The sequence below is a fragment of the Anopheles merus genome, chromosome X, assembly GCF_017562075.2.
Source record: "Anopheles merus strain MAF chromosome X, AmerM5.1, whole genome shotgun sequence".
In the NCBI taxonomy this organism is placed as follows: Eukaryota; Metazoa; Arthropoda; class Insecta; order Diptera; family Culicidae; genus Anopheles; species Anopheles merus.
In genome coordinates, this window is record NC_054081.1 from 4,979,523 (window position 1) to 4,996,387 (window position 16,865).

The 16,865-nt window shown below is 47.2% G+C and overlaps 1 protein-coding gene across 10 annotated transcripts in view; it reads right to left on the minus strand.

Moving 5' to 3' along the window:
- LOC121599724 overlaps positions 1 to 16,865 on the minus strand; it is a 131,053-nt gene that overhangs the window by 5,109 nt on the left and 109,079 nt on the right. For 9 of the 10 annotated variants that reach the window (XM_041927797.1, XM_041927950.1, XM_041927870.1 and 6 more), the window contains 4 exons: positions 10,945 to 11,226; positions 6,213 to 6,584; positions 473 to 681; positions 43 to 354 (listed from right to left, as the gene is read on the minus strand). In XM_041927797.1, coding sequence (XP_041783731.1) covers positions 43 to 354; positions 473 to 681; positions 6,213 to 6,584; positions 10,945 to 11,226 — 1,175 coding nt within the window. The remainder of the gene's footprint in view (positions 1 to 42; positions 355 to 472; positions 682 to 6,212; positions 6,585 to 10,944; positions 11,227 to 16,865) is intronic. The other variant, XM_041928292.1, reaches the window with a different exon arrangement.

The following is a 16,865-nucleotide window of genomic DNA, read 5'->3' on the forward strand; positions in this document are numbered from 1 at the left end:
ATAAGAAAATAAAGCGAAGTGAGTCAGCATGGAAACACTTACCCCACTGAAGCTGGTTTGGATCGGATCGAGCGGTGGCAGGAAGCCGGCAACCTGCTGGTTCCAGCTGGCACCCGTTGGAGGGAAGAAATGCTGCAACTGCTGCTGCTGCTGCTGCTGGGGATATGGAATGCCGGCTGGTGGCAGTGGTGACTGCGGTACCGAGCCCGACCCGTGCTCGTACGACAGTGCGTTGCGCAGCGGCGGCCGGGGCGGTTCCGTCGGCGGCGACAGCTTGCGGTACTGCTCGTCCTTCGGTCGGCAAACGGTGAGCGTGACGACGTTCGTCGCCTTGCGCAACTCTTCCAGCGCATGCTGCGAGTGGGTGGGTTGAAACGAAAACGAAAAAAAGCGGACAAAAACAGATTGTCATGAAAATGTCTGCAAAAAAGATGGCGAAAATTGACCCTTTCCCCTCAACAAAGATGCTTACGTAGTTGGTGAGACCGGTCAGCGGTACACCGTTCGCCTCGAGCAGGATGTCGCCGGGCTGGAGCATCCCCGTCGCCCATGCCGCCTGGTGCGGGAACAGTCGCTTGATCCGGATCAGGCCCGGGTACGGTGCGGACGAGTCGGAACCGCCCGACACGGAAAACCCGAGTCCGCGGCTACCCTTGGACACCTGGACGAAGAAGATTGAATCTGGGGAGGAAGAAGAGAAAGAAGAGGAAGAAGAAAAAAAAATGTTAAAAATATGTTAAATTCAGGAAGTGGGAGTCATTTCGCCTCCCACCAGCTCAACCTTTTCGAGCGAAAAAAACACACACACACACACACAAAGGGACACTCATTACGTTCTTCCTTCTGTGTATCTACAAAGGGAGATCAGAGAGCGAGACAATGTGTGTGTGTGTGTGTGTGTGTGTGTGTGTGTGTGTGTGTGTGTGTGTGTGTGTGTGCTTTGTTAAAATTCTTTGAACTCCACTCCAGCTCCAGCAACTGCAGCAACCACGGTGCCGGCGCCATTACACGCCTTTTGTTATCGCTCGCCCAGACGCATACGGTGCTGTCAGGCTAAAGCGAATCACTTAACGTCACTTAGGATGCGAACGGTTATTACCCCGCGCTGTCTGCACGCAACGCGCGATGGCTACGAGACCGTTAAAAAACGATATGACTATCCGCACACACGCAGCCACACTCCACAGCGGTTGGGCGTGTGCGGCAGGAACAGTATTTCTGCCAGAGCCATAAAAGAGCACCAATTGTTGTAGCTTTGTGTGTGTGTGTGTGTGTGTGCACATACATCCTTCAGCTCTTGGGTACTGTTCTTCCAGCGGCTGTCAGCATGGAGTGGAAGGCGTAATAATAACTGCCATAACTCCGACCAGACATTCCCTGGATTCCCTGTTTGTAGTCTTAATTTGCACTCATGCGGGCGGGATTTTACAGTGTGTCGAATAAGTATGCGTGTAGTTGATGCGTGTATGTACTATTCCACTATACAAATTGAGCTAAAATTCCTACGCTGCCCTTCGGAATCTGTTCATGGCTCCGAACAAAAACTCTATTGGTTCCAACAACAGAAACAGGTGTAAGTTTGGTTCTGGATTCGGAACAGATCCAGGTGTAGTTTCGAGAAGGAAGAACTATGGAAAACTATTTCAAGACCAGAATAAGTTCAATATCAGTTCCAGGATCGGTATGGGTTCAATATCAGTTCCAGAATAGGCATCGGTACAGTATCCGTTCCATGACCGGTATCGGATCAATATCAGTTCTATGACTGGTACGGATTCAAAATCAGTTCCATGACTGGTATGGGTTCACTATCAGTTCCAGGACCGATATCGGATTAATATCAGTTCCATGACAGGTATGGGTTCAGTATCAGTTCCAGGACCGGTATTGGATCAATATCAGTTCCAGGATCGGTATGGGTTGAGTATCCGTTCCAGGACCGGTATGGGTCCAATATCAGTTCCAGGACCGGTATCGGATCAATATCAGTTCCAGGACCGGTATCGGATCAATATCAGTTCCAGGATCGGTATGGGTTCAGTATCCGTTCGAGGACCAGTATAGGTTCAATATCAGTTCCAGGACCGGAATCGAATTAATATCAGTTCCATGACCGGTATGGGTTCAATATCAGTTCCAGAATAGGCATCGGTACAGTATCCGTTCCATGACCGGTATCGGATCAATATCAGTTCTATGACTGGTACGGATTCAAAATCAGTTCCATGACTGGTATGGGTTCAATATCAGTTCCAGGACCGATATCGGATTAATATCAGTTCCATGACAGGTATGGGTTCAGTATCAGTTCCAGGACAGGTATCGGATCAATATCAGTTCCAGGATCGGTATGGGTTGAGTATCCGTTCCAGGACCGGTATGGATCCAATATCAGTTCCAGGACCGGTATCGGATCAATATCAGTTCCAGGACCGGTATCGGATCAATATCAGTTCCAGGATCGGTATGGGTTCAATATCAGTTCCAGGTTCGGTATGGGTTGAGTATCCGTTCCAGGACCGGTATCGAACCAATATCAGTTCCATGACCGGTATCGAATCAATATGAGTTTTATGACCGGTATGGGTTCAATATCAGTTCCAGGACCGATATCGAATCAATATCAGTTCCATGTCTGGTATGGGTTCAATATCAGTTCCAGGATCGGTATGGGTTCAATATCAGTTCCGAAATCGGTATGGGTTGAGTATCCATTCCAAGATCGGTATGGGTTCAATATCAGCTCCAGGACCGGTATCGGATCAATATCAGTTCCATGACTGGTATGGGTTCAGTATCAGTTCCATGACCGATATGGGTTCAACATCAGTTCCAGGACCGGTATCGAATCAATATCAGTTCCATGACTGGTATGGGTTCAACATCACTTCCAGGTTCGGTATGGGTTCAGTATCCGTTCCAGGACCAGTATGGGTTCAATATCAGTTCCAGGACCGATATCGAATCAATATCAGTTCCATGACCGGTATGGGTTTAATATCAGTTCCAGGACCGGTATCGGATCAATATCAGTTCCATGACTGGTATGGGTTTAGTATCCGTTCCAGGACCGGTATGGGTTCAACATCAGTTCCAGGACCGGTATCGGATCAATATGTGTTCCATGACTGGTATAGGTTCAGGATCAGTTTCAGGACTGGTATGGGTTCGTGATCAGTTCCAGTACCGGTAAGATTGATTGATTGATTCCAGGACCGGTACGGGTTAACTATCACTTCAAGGACCGGTATGGATTTACTCTCAGTACCATGACCGTTATGGGGTTCGGTGTCGACTACAGGTCAATTTAATGGATCTTTGTAAGTTCCTGATTGATTTATTGATTTACATCAGCTTCAGTGTTGTTGTTTGATGGTTTCAGCTTTTTCATGGTGAGATCTCTATCTCGTTTGAATATGGGAAACTGTTGTCTCTACTTCAGACCCTCAAATGTTCATCCAAAATACGAAAACACATGTTTTCTGATCTTTTCACAACTCTGACATTTGTAGTACTGCTGTTGATAGGTTTGAACTATTTCACTGCTTTGTGCAGCACTAAACCAACACTTGCAGCACTCACCGTGCCGCCCTGCCACACAAGATCAAGCGGCTTATCACACATTAGTGGTGCCATATTTTATGATTTTGTTTTGTGGAAAGTTTCCAAAGGGTTCGCCCCATCCAACCTCGCATCAAGCGCAGCCTAATGTACTCTGCACAGTGAAAACTGAACCACACATTACACGGCTGGGGACTGCTGGGGTGAGTGATTCCGGAGACTAAGTACGGTGTTTGAAATTGTACAAAAGCACACGCACACACATACACGAGCCCGTAACTCTCCCTTTTGTCCACACAATCGTATTAATTTCTTCTGTCTGTGGGTGGCCCGATTGGTCGTCAACCACACACAGCAGTTGGACACGAACGAGTTGCAGCTTGCGTACTACTACCGGAACACAGAGCTCTTGAGACTTGGTCGCCCTTTAAAGGGGGGGGGGGGGGGCAAAAACTTTCAACCCGGCGTGAACCTTTATAACCCCGACCAAGGAAGACAGAGCCCCGACAGTCGCCGGTGACGGAAATGAAAAATGATTGGCCACGTCCACGGCAGGATGGCCGAGTGAAGGTTTCGTAACCGGACGTGCCATTGCCGGGATTTTGCCCGACACTGCCCTGGAAGATTTCAGTTTTCCAGACGCAGTACATTCGAGAAGACGAGATGGGTATTTTTCTTTTTGGAAAGGAAGAATTGAGTTCCCTTTTTGGCCGGAAAAGCGTTGCCTATTTCCTGGCGATAGTGCATTGCGTTGCAGCACCAGACGAAGAATTCGATTTCCGGTGGTGAACGGAATGGCCGGTCAAGGGAATATTCCGGACACAAGGTGACCGTCGTATCGTCGTCCGCCTCCCACCGGTGTCGTTGTTTGAAATTTGCCATGCGGGCCGAGAGGATACTTAACCTCAAAAAGAAGAAGTGGAAAAAACGTAATATACGAGTTCTTTCACAAATTGAAAACACCTGTCACCAGAAGCAGAACCAGAAACTAATGTCTACAACAGCCAAAAAAAAAAAAAAAGAAGGGTTACTGCTGCATCTCTTGGTCCGGCGGCACCGCTGCCGAAAAAGCGCAGCACTCCCATGCCCGAAATAAAAGTGCTCATAAAACATGAGCACCTTGAGTGCTCCCATGCGCTCCCCCCCGGCACTAATGTACATACGCGGCAAGGCTGAACTGCAGGAGCGAGTGTATATATATCCATTAGTGGGACATCACTTGGCAGTGGTAGTCGTTTGTATGTGTGTGTGTGTGTGAGAGAGAGTGTATGGGACGGTAACCTGCTAATGGGTCGTGTGCAGGAGGAGTTGAAGTAACGAGTTGCTCCTCTGTTGCACCGGGAGCGCTTTTGGTTACCACCTCCAATGGAAATACCGCTGCAAACACGCTTCCCCAAACACATACATACGCAAGTGCACTCATTTAGAGGTTGTTAATGGTGCTTGCCGTGTTTCATTGCCAACTTCCCAGACGCCACACAAAACCCGCCGAAAATCACTTGTTGACACGCTCACAGTCTTCCCGTCCTTCCCGCGCACGCTTCGCGTCCTCCAAAGCATCCGAAGATGTTGGCGTTTGCCTCGTGGCATTATATATAACCAAGTGTGTAATTTAACCGGCTGCTTCGTGTACGTGTGCGTGTCTGGCGAGGCGTGTAAACATAAATCACGCCCGCAAAAAAAAAAAAATGGCGCTGGAGGGGTAGACTCCTGTAGACATCTGCATGCTTCAATGCCCTGTTTTTGCTCCAACGTCCCCGGCTTCCGTGGACGCGAAGGCGTATTTTATTTATCTGACGGATTGTAACTGTTTATAGGAATGGAATAAATTGGATTGGTTTGAATTACACATGCAACACACACACACAGAAAGGGAGCGAGAGAGCCGAGTCGCCGGCCGACACGGAAGATATCAAAATTGTCCCGAAACAAAAAAAAAACCCAAAAATATGCAAACCACCGCCCGGGAAAGCGTTCTCACACTCACTCCCTGCCGCGCTTGGACGCACGTCTTCGTTCGTAACAGCGCCATTGCGATGCCACCGGCTGGTTTGTGAATCTCATTTTCTTCCGGACGAAATTGATGCTCCACGGTGTGTGACTTGGAGGGAGGGAAAACTGGAAAATAAAAATCAAAACCAACACAGACCAGCGGACGGACGCGCAGATTGCTATCCGGGTTTGTGCAGCCGAAACTCGGCACACAAAGTGTGTGTGTGTTCTTCACTTTTTTTGTGAGATATGCGGCAAGATATAACCTAGCCCCGGGTTTAGATATGGTAAGGCTTGCTGCCTATCTTCAACCGGCAAAAAAAAAAAAAAACAAAAAACAAACAAAAGCCTGACAAGCGGGAACAGAGACACACGGCAGAAAAAAAAAAACAAGAACCTCAATTTCAATTCCAAATGTCTTCCTTTAGCGAGAACGTTTTCGTTTCGCGCTGCTGCCCACTTTCCTTCGCTGCGCACCAACCCTATCCCGGGGGCACTCAGAATCAATCCATTTTACGGCGTGTGTGTGTGTGTGTGCGTATGTGTTTTGCCTGTTCCTGTTTTGTCAATTCAATCCGCGCAAGCACTTCCAGCGACTTTCTCGAGCGTTTTGGATTGTAAGAACATTCTCCGAAATGACACTCAACGGCGGCGCTTACCTTTGGTAATAAAACTGTACGGTCCCACCACGACCTGGTTGCCGCCGGTCCAGTAGGTTGGTTGGTAGGGCTGCTGTTGCTGCTGCTGCTGCTGCTGTGTGCCATCGCCCGGCTGTTGCTGAACGGGCCCGGCCGTACCGAGACAGTCGGCGGCCGTGCTGGCGGTCAGTAGCTCGATGTACTGCGTTTCGTGCATCAGCAGCAGGGGCGGGGGCAGCTCGTCCTCGGGCGACCGTTCGCTGCCGTACCCCTGATCGCAACCGGCATCGATGGCCGTGCGGTGCAGCGGCAGCTTCAGCGGCAGGTTGTGCTGTAGTGCACCGGGCGGCTGTTGCTGCTGCGGCGGCGGAGGATGCTGAGTACCGGAAGCTTCTGAAAGGGATGCAAGCAAGGAAGGGGGGAATGAAGCAGAGAGAAAAACAAAAACGGTTAGAACGCTACAGTGATGGTGGAGTTTAGTTTGGACAGAAAAAAGAAATATTGAAGATAGAAGTTGAACCATCAAAACAAATAGCGCTTTAGCAGCTCGACTCTCTTTTGAGAAGAGACGTCGAACCGGCAATGCTGTAAACAGTTTGTTTTGTCATATATTTCCATTACAAGATGCCCTGAGCCGAAGTCACTCTGGTTCTTTTGCAAGGCGGTTCGTTTTGCATTGATTTAAGTGGTCTGTCATCAACTGGAATCTTCCGAAGTGAACCAACTTCGTCAGGAGTGCTCCCCAGATGTCTAAAAACGATCTGGAATAGTGCTGACGACTTCTCAAACCATTGAAATACATCTTGAGTTGTCTGCAGTCGTTCAGAGAGGTTTTGGCTCCAATGGAGTTCTTTCGCCTAAAGTCTACCGATATCATCCAGACTGAACTAACGCCGTCTGGAGTTCTGCCTAGTTGTCTAGAGTTATCTGGTATAGTGCTAACGACAGCAGATGTAGTGACCTTAAGCATGACTGTAGATGCTTTGTGATTCTTTACAGAAGATTCGTTTGTAACAAAAATGTTTCAAGAAACAGTTGCATAATGACTTGAGTCTGAATGTTTCTAAATTCACGAATGTTTTGAGATATATGACGCGTTTGACATTTGGGAATCTTTGAAGCCTTTCCAACTGATGCATGAATCATTAAAGATTTCAAAATCTGCAGATTTGCGAATCTTCAAAAAATTGGAGTGTACGAATAATACTTCAAAAAGCTGTTCGAATGCCATCAGGATTGGCTAAAGTTCAGGATATTTGGACAAGATTCTTTTCCGATTCAAACTGAAACATTCAAAATAAAGATTAGAGCTAACTGCATCTATTAATCCGATATTTAGATTCGTTGAATCATTCAATGTGTTGAATACATGATCCTTGCCTGAATCTCAATCCCAAAAGCACAAAGACAGAGTTAATAAGCTCTTTTGCTTCAGAGTTGCAGATCTCGCACGCTAAAGAGCATCGTGCAGGGCAACGCACTTAAACCCCGTCCGTGATTTGTATTAGTCCCGGAGTAAACTTGCAAAGATCTTGGATCATCCTGTCCGTGGAATCCGATCCACCCGCCCAGCGCTCCGGGTCCGAGTTGGGTTGCTTTTTTCTTTCTCCACTCTCCCACCCAGCACAACCCATTACTGCACCGAGCAATAATAGAGCGTGTAGCCGTATGCAAAACTCGTAACCGAACACGACCCAGCGGATCACGTCGGACCTCATGATGGTAAATGATGCTTGGATGCCACACACCATAAACCTCTAACGAGCATAATCCAGTGGATGTGGAAACTTTCTCTCCCGTGTCCTCACACACGTACAGGAGTGTGTGTGTGTGTGTGTGGGTGTGCTGCCTGAGATAAATTAATGGCTGGCAACTTTCGACGCCGCAGCCGGTCGCCCACTAACGTGCGCCAGGCGGGGATGTTTCTTCCCCCGCATTTATGTTCTAAACTGGTGGCGAAATTACCGCCACAACTTACGCAACTTAAATTTCATTCCGGCGGAGCCGCTTGTATCCCCACTCGGAGCGCCAATATTCACAGTGGATAAGATGCTTTCTTCTTAGCCGGAGAGACGTTGCTTTTTTCCTGTGTAAGAGGCCCTTTTTTTTTTTTTGGGGTAGCATTGGAGGAAACACATTCCACACCAAGACGCTTCCAAGTAGCAAACCGGTTCGGTACAAAACTGTCGAGCAACCGGCAACCGAAAAGTTCATCCCCGGGCCAAGTTGGCAGCATGTTTTCGGTGCGTTAGCCATGCTGTACTAGCCGTCGCCGCCGCCTAACTTGCACCCAAGTGACTGCACGGCGCTCGGAACAATCGGACCGATCTTGCAAGGGTGTTGTGCGGGTGTTTGGTGTGTGTGTGTGTGTGTGTGGAGAAGAGATCATGGCCATTCCGGGAAAGTTTCTGCACACGCTCACCTCGTATCGTTACGTGCCGGATTTAATGGGCAGCATGGCGGAGCGTTTACGTTTAAATTTATAGTGTTCTTCGCTCCTTCCTACTGTGCACGTCTCTTTGTAACATATTTTTTGGTTGTTTGAACTTTTGCGATGGGACATAGTGCACAGTTAGCTGTGTAGCGAACTGTCCCCCCTCCCCGTACAACACCATAAAAGCGTAACGATAGCTCATATTCCAAAACGCTCCCGTGCAGCAGAGTCCGCACAGTTCGCCCGTTGTAAGTGCGCTGCATTCTTCCGGTGCAGCACCAAACCCACCGCATTGCCTACCTTCAGGCGTGTGCAGTGTTGCCAGCCACTGCTTGTACTGCAAGCAGTGTGGGGTGTGCAACTAAGTCGTGCAAGTTGCCACACCACCGGGTCGAGATTGACACAGGCAGGTTCCTCCTCCCCTTTTATCGTCCTGCAACTACATTAATGCGTACTGGAGGAAAAAAAGGGGGCGCTTTAGCAGGGCATTGGAGGGGCAGAACATTTATTGCGGGTGCTGTCGATAGTAATGCTTCGCAGGCGCTTCCAGGCCAGCTTTCCCGCTCCCCTGCCCAATGCTCGAAACGGGGCGAAATTCCATTTCGAAGCCACTCCAAAGCTGAACACTCCCGCTGTTTCGTGGTCGGACGCTGCGTCCTCGGCCAGGCCCTTACGGGGATGTAGTGCTGGCAAAAAAGAGTACCTGCCACTCGGCTCCCGCTTGCGACGCTTCCGGGGGAGGCGGCATTGCCCTTGAACGCACATTCAGTCCGTTAAAGGTACTGCTTAGGGGGAGGAGATTTTCCAAGAAAACGTTCAACCGGAACGGTTTCCGGCTGCTGAAGACCTGCGCTCAATGATGCATGGAGCTGGAGGAAGCGGAGCTTGGTGCGGAGAAGGGGAAGCTTATAAACCCATCCGCAAAGCTGGCATGGTTATGTTGATTTCAATTTCCATCCCGCCTCCGATGCCCGCCGGGCATTCCCTTGTGGTGGTGGTTTCTCTCGCCTCCCTTTTCCCCGATGCTTCAGAGCTTTGCTGCATAACTACCAGGCGCTTTGGAAGGAATATTGCTCCGAGCCAGGTGCAGGCTGGTTGGTGTGGAACTCCACGCGTCATCACACGGGCGGATTTACTAGTTAGTTCATTTTCGACCTTCGAGAAGAACCAGCACACACACACACACACACACACACACACACACACACACACACACAAATCCGTTCCATGATGTGTTGCTGTTGTGGGCATCACTTCGCCCGCGCATTGAAAGCGAAGTTTGCATACCTTGCAGGCGCAACAGAACGTAAGAATAATGGGCAAATCGCCGGCCGATGGCGGGTTTTTTAAATTGAATTTAAAATCATAACCCTCCCATAACTGCCAAACTGGAAATGCGCACTGGACCAAAATGGAGGCTCACACACACACACACTGTATAAGACAGTACCACTTAATCTGTGCAGCCAGGACAGGAAGACAGTAGTTGGGAGAAGAAGGAAAAAAAAAAACAAATCCACTGCCGTTGCCAATTAGCAAAATCAAAATCAATTATCGCCCCAAGCCCCCCCCCCCTTCCCCTTCCCTCCCCACCTGACAACACTGCTGCCTACAGTCACAGCACAGTGGGACAGTGAAGGACAGGGCCCAGCCGCATGGCGGACGACGACAAGCTGTCTTTTGCTGGACGGTTGCTGGCAGCGGCTTAGTTTGGAGCTCGCACAAATGCACTCCTCGCTTCTAGGCCGGTGCGCAGGGGAGGGAGGGGTCGAACTGACTTAATTAGGAAGAAAATGGTACAGTGTTAATTAAGGACACTACGCTGCTGCTGCTGCTGCTTCAAGGCAGGAAGGTCCAGCTGCCTTGGCTGGAAATACAGATTTTACCTTGTGCGGGTACAGCGGGAGCCAAAGTCGGTTTGCGGAAAGCCATCAAGCGCTGTTTCCCACTGCGCAAACGGGGCTGCAATACTTTTTGCAAACGTCACCCTCCCAATCTCCCCCCCCCCCCCCCGTCACCTTCTAACGTTGGCGTGGTGTGCATAAATCAATATCGCTCACCCCGTTTTCCGTCGTCCGGGGAACCCGCTCTTTTCGCTCAATGCTGGGTGGAATTCAAGAATTCACCTGCACACACTCACACACACATCCCATCGTCACTTGTGGTAGTTATTTCGCCTCCCCCTTCCCCCCCCCTTCATTTCATCACCCCCCACCGTAACCCCGAGATAGAAATCGGAAGGGGATTTTTTTTGTTGTTGTTTGTTGGTGGCAAAATTCCGGGCACACATTCTGCCCCCCCCCCCCCGTTTGGACATACCTGACGGAGTGCGGAATGTGCTGGCTGCTACGGCATCGCCCGGTCCGGTACCGGCGGCGGTGCTCGTGGTGGAAGTGTTGCCTGCCGGTTTGGTGCACAGCAGCGGTAGGTCGTGTTGCTGTTGCTGCTGATATGTTGCTAGCTGTTGGGCAGCAGCCGTTGGAAGTTGATCGGTGCCGGCGAATGTCAGCGGTTGCTGTGGAAGGGCACCGTTCGGTGGTGCGGCGTGCTGCTGCTGCTGCTGGTGCTGTTGTACGTTTTTCAGATTTGCCTGTAGGAATTCTGTAAGTAGTGGAGGAGCGTCGAGCCAGGGTTACACGGGATAGTCAACACGTTCGATGGCTTTAATGGAATGGTGTTCAATAATTTGGAAAGTTCTGAATATGTAGAAACGCCGCTGAAAGGTTGCGTCCACGACATTGCATTGTTTAAATATTGGAGCTGTGCCGAGGTATTAGTCTTTCGAATGTTGAACCTTCAGTGGTCTTTTAATGTAAGCCATTAACCAATATCTGTTTAGGGCTCTTAGGACAGAATCAATTCTGGATATTTGATCTGACAAGAAGGTCTGGCTATTCGTGTAGAGAACAGCAGAATGTTCAGTCACTACACCGAAAGAATAAATGGAACGAGAGAAGCGTTGTCTATGACGTCTGAGTCTATTCTCAAATCTAAATTAATTCCTGAAGTCATCCTTTCAGAGCTATAAATGAGTTTGATTTCTACTCTGCGGACGACATTATGTGTGAACATTTGAGTTAATAGCAAGAAATAACGATTTAGAGTAGGGTATTAGGTTAATGATATATATCTTCAGCCTGTCCCAACATCTGGTTTCAGAAGTGGTTTAATTAAAAAATCGGACCTTTCCCATAGACTTGCAATCAGTCTATTATCAATTATAAAGTTCTATGTAAATGTCTGAAGTCACTATGTCGTCCTGTATTTGTTATCTGTACAATATATTGTGTAATTTTAGAGGTTTATAATTGGCTCAAAGGAGCTCAATTGAAAGATTTTTCAGAATCGAAAAAGTGAAACTAGACTAGGATGAACGATCTGTACGTCATCTATCTGAATTGTTTTAGTAAGTATCCTTCTCGAATACATGTTATCTAGGATGTTGTGAAATATATTCACTAAAGTGCTGGATTGTGATATCAGCTTAGTATAAATTTGATCAGAAGAGCACCTGTGTATTTGTTTTTCCATAGTTCATTAGATAATTCATGACAAAGTTCATTCGCGTAGTTCGAGCAGTTCATTCCATGCAGTTCAAATTAGTCTAGTAGTTTTATCTATATCCTATGGTTTAGTTCCTTCTAATTCACATGTGTTTTCTTACTTGAATTCATATTGGAAATATTAACTGTATAAACTCAAAATCCAACAGTAGGATGTTTTATTTAGCTAGAACTCAGAATTCACTGCTCCAGAGATGCTGGAGTGCTCTTTTGCACAAATAAATGTCAATGCTGGAAATCTTATGAGTACATATATTCCACAATGCCTGTCTCACAACTTCTCATAAGCTTGTGGCAATCTGGAAGCATTATAACACAATTTTTTTATAATCATCCATTAAACCTCCTGCAATGTATAGGAGATTCCGAGACCGATTCTAAAATTCTCTTCCCTAGCCCAATATTTGCGCAAGTGGTCATTGGCCCCCACCAGTGAATTGGCTCAGAACCAGCAAACAAGAGCATTGTACAAAATAATTTAAAAAAAAAATCGGTGTTAATTGCGCTTTTACGCAATGTTTAGCCAGACAGTAAGATGTTTAATGAGGCACACAAACCCTTCCCCCTCCTCTCCCTTTCTTCCCTTCCCGACCAAAAAACCAACCTTCTTGGAAAGCAAAACCACGAACAATTAACATCTCTCCACACGACGGTCGGATATCAAACGGTGAAATCCCATCGCCCCAATTGCAAATTGCTAACAAACCACGGACCCATCATCAACGGTCAATAGAGATCGGATTCGGAAGCTGCCGCCCCACCCCCGATCGACGAGCGCATTCTCGGTTTAAGCTTTACGCGGCACACACCAAATGCCCGGAATAATCCAAGCGAACATAAAACAGATATTTCAGATGGGATTTCCCTCGTCACGGTGCTATATTGGGCAAACGGTAGCTTTTTTTTGCACCTGCCACCTCCCCCATTCCCCTTTCCGGCTCGGGCATCACCCCATAAACCCGCCCCCCATCGAGAGTGAGCCGGTACCGGTTTTGTGTAAACACAGGGTTTGCTTTCCTAAACAAACTAAAACTGATCCTTCTAATAAGATGGCGAAAGAGTCTTTGAGACGGAGCAGGAGCGAGCGAGCGATGCGTCCTGAATTGTGGCGAAAGATTGCGTTTTCGAAGGCAAGGTACACACACCGCCCGTCGTCTCGTCTCGTGTTTGGGTTGGGAGGGGGTGGGTGCTGTGCCCTCTTTGCTGAGATCGGTAAGAAGCAAAACCATAAAACAACACGCTTGATAACCTACTTCATAAGCGGGGCGAGCCTGGGCGGCGACGACATGGGCAAGACTATGCGAGGTTTGCGTTTTGAGCACGGTCAGTCATGAGGTTTTGTGTGACTTGCTTTTGAGAAGGGATATTTGCCTTTTTTAAAACCCCTTTGAACCTTTGCACACACAGACACACACACACACGCACAACAAAAAAGGAAGACAAACCGGTGTTGTGTCCGTGCAAATAAGAAACAATAATACACCCCCAACGGTTCGGGGTTCGGTGCAAAAAAAAAAGTGCCGGCTCGGGCAAATCGGGGCGCGCTTTCCGTGAAAAGCAGTTGTTAACTGGTTAAATTGGCATCGAGAGTTCATATTTTAACCTTTCGGATGTTTCTTACACCGCCTACAGAACGAGGACGCCCGTGCCGGGTGGATGAGGTGATAACGAACACCAACAGCAACAAAATAGGTCGGCAAGATTAGTCAGCACGGGATGGGAAACAAAGCATAAAAAAGCCCTTGACAGACTAAACACAAACCCTTATTTGGAGCGACAGCGGTTCCGCGGATGATATCGGAAGCATTTCAAACGGTTCTGGCCAAATCTTGACCGAAACGCACCGACGGCACGCGAAAAGGAATGGGAGTGCGTCTACAGTACTACAGCATTACTGGTACAGTGAGGGACATTAATGTATGCGCATTTTTATTCTATTAAGTAGCGTTTGGTGTTCATGGCAATAGATGCTCGAGGTTTAATGATCTTTGTTTCGTATAAGAAATCAATTGAAATATCCAAATATTTCTATAAATTTATTTTAAGTCTCGATGTAAAATAAAATCAACTTTCATCATGACATAACTCTCAAAAACATTGTTAGTAGGATATTGACCTCGTGTAGATGATACAGACTCGGGGCTCCAATCTATGGCCTGTGGGCCGCATGTAGCCCTCGATAGGCAACGCGATGACTTTGTAAAGTCAAAATGTCACTGTCAATGTCATAAAAAATCTGACTGAAACAAAATCCATATCAGCGTCACGTACTCAATTGTGATAATGGCGTGACGATACTCAGAAAGGTTGGTGTGACCAATACATGCTTCGTGACATTTTTGCGACCATCGCTTGGTCAGTCACTATGCCATGACATTTTTTTACTGTGAGCAGTTTTGCAAAATGTCACTGACATAGTCATGACAAATTTCAGCGGGAACAAAATCTTGTCAGCGTCACGAGCTCTACTGTGATGATCAGAGACGAGTCTCAAATAGTTGCTGCGACCATCACATGCTTGGTGACATTGTGTGCAACCAACTCTTGGTCAGTCACTTGGTCGCGACATTTTCAGTTGGTGATCATTGGGTTTGACCTGACAGATAATCAAAACAGATAGAGGGAGAAAGCATGCTTATTTTGTTCGTAGAGCCCAAGTGCCAAGTAAAATCCAAGAATGTCGTGATTATCGACGACAAAAATGTCATGACCAAGTGAGTGATCAAGAGTTGGGTGCTAAGCAAAATGTCACCAAGCATGTGATTGATCCACTAACTATATGAGTCTCACCCACTGATCATCACAGCTGTGTACGTGATATTTGGCAGCACTGCCCACAGCTAGAAACAGTCATGAATATGCTTGTGACGGCATTAAGCTTAGTTTGTTTGTCAGAGTATCGCAGTTGACTCAAGCAATCGCATGTCGTCAAGTGTCGGCGTGTCATGACGCACTTTTATTGAGTATCAGCAATGAGCATCAAGCTACCTCCTATATGTTCATTGTTTTCGTTGGTGAAAATCTCGTGCTGCACATGACATTTTGCAGCACTGATTGCAAATATCTTGAAACCAAAATTCAGCTCATTGAATCGGAAATTGAAATAGTTCATCAAACAATTCCTAGCTATTTTGTGATCAACGCTACTTAACTTATACTACGCGAGTGCCTGTTGTGAACAGGTCTAGTAATTGTTACCTAAATGAATAGTGTGATACCAGGTGATACAACTAACACAATATTGTTTATATTATTTATTACCCGCAAACAACAAAATTAAAATATTTTCTAATTTTTTTAATTCTAATATTCTAAGATTTTTTTGGTTGGGAACTCCAACACCTTCAGTTAGCAGTTCGAAATTGTTTATAGATAGTTCTATACTGACAGTAATGACTAAACAAGGCTTGAACAATCTCTTACAGCTCTCTTCGATTGAAAATTGCAAATGATCTTGTTAATATGATTTGTTGTTTTTGTCTTCATCAGAGGTCAAGATGGTAAGCTCGCGTTAGCCAAGCTTATTACTAGCTTAGGCTAGTTGCCTAGGACCGACTCAGGTTGTTGCACCAAATAGAAAGAAGAAGAACTTAAGAATTTTAGGTCGGAAATTTAATCACTCCTTCATAATCCGATATGAAAAGTTTAAATTTAAGTCCCACTTAAACTAATATCCCCCACTGTCACGAAAGTTCACAACCAAATCTATAGCCCGGATCTCGATGGTAAATACTCTTTCTCTCTCTCTCTCTCTTTATCTATCGCTTGGGAATAGCAAATACTAGGACAAGGAATTGAACGAACGGTTAAGCGTTGCTGGTCGCTCGTTTTCTAACCTTTTCCCCCCCGGTACGGACCGGGAGCGGGCAGAGCACGGTGGCGTGATAATGTCAATGGGGCATTATAATTAGACAACCCCTATAATTATAATTACCATTCCGGTCGTTTAACCAATACTTTGCGCGATGCTGCTTCTGCTCGTAGCGTTTCCGGTTCGATGTCCGGCCCACATTACAAGAGAAGGAATTAAAAAAAAATCACAAAAAACCCTGGAAAGATGTCTGCTGGTAATGGGGGCAGGCAAGCTATCGATTTCTGGACGTGTTGTGTGCTCGTTGTGCGATCAATTACCCGGATCAGCTGGGCGTGCCTGACAAATCCATTTTTTTTCTCTGTTTGCCACAAAATGTCACGACCACTGTCTGCTTGGGGGCCGTGCTGATTGCTGCTGCTGCTGCTGCTGTTGCTCCCGTGCGACCAAAACCAAACGTCGTCTCGTCTCGGCCCGCAAATGAAGCGTGTAATAAATTTGTTTTAGCTGGCAGGCTGGCAAGGGTGGAAGACGACTGCGACCAGTAATTGGAATTCCGACACCGTGTGCACACATCTAGGGCAGTTTGTTCCGTTCTTATATTTTGAAATTAATAAGTTTACATGCAGGTTAGCAGTGGGAAGCCATTCACTGTTATGTGAAGTAGAGAGAGAGAGAGCTCGGTGGCTTAACAAGCTGGAATCCGCCTTAAAGCCACCACCGACCGAGGCACCCAAAGCGAACGATAAATATTTGCACACGCCGACACGGCCCCAACAGCAACGTACAGCGCGCGTCCGAAAATGCAAAACGCCTTCCCGAAAGATGGATCTGGACGCAAGGCCCCGGGAAGCCCGCAGCCGTAA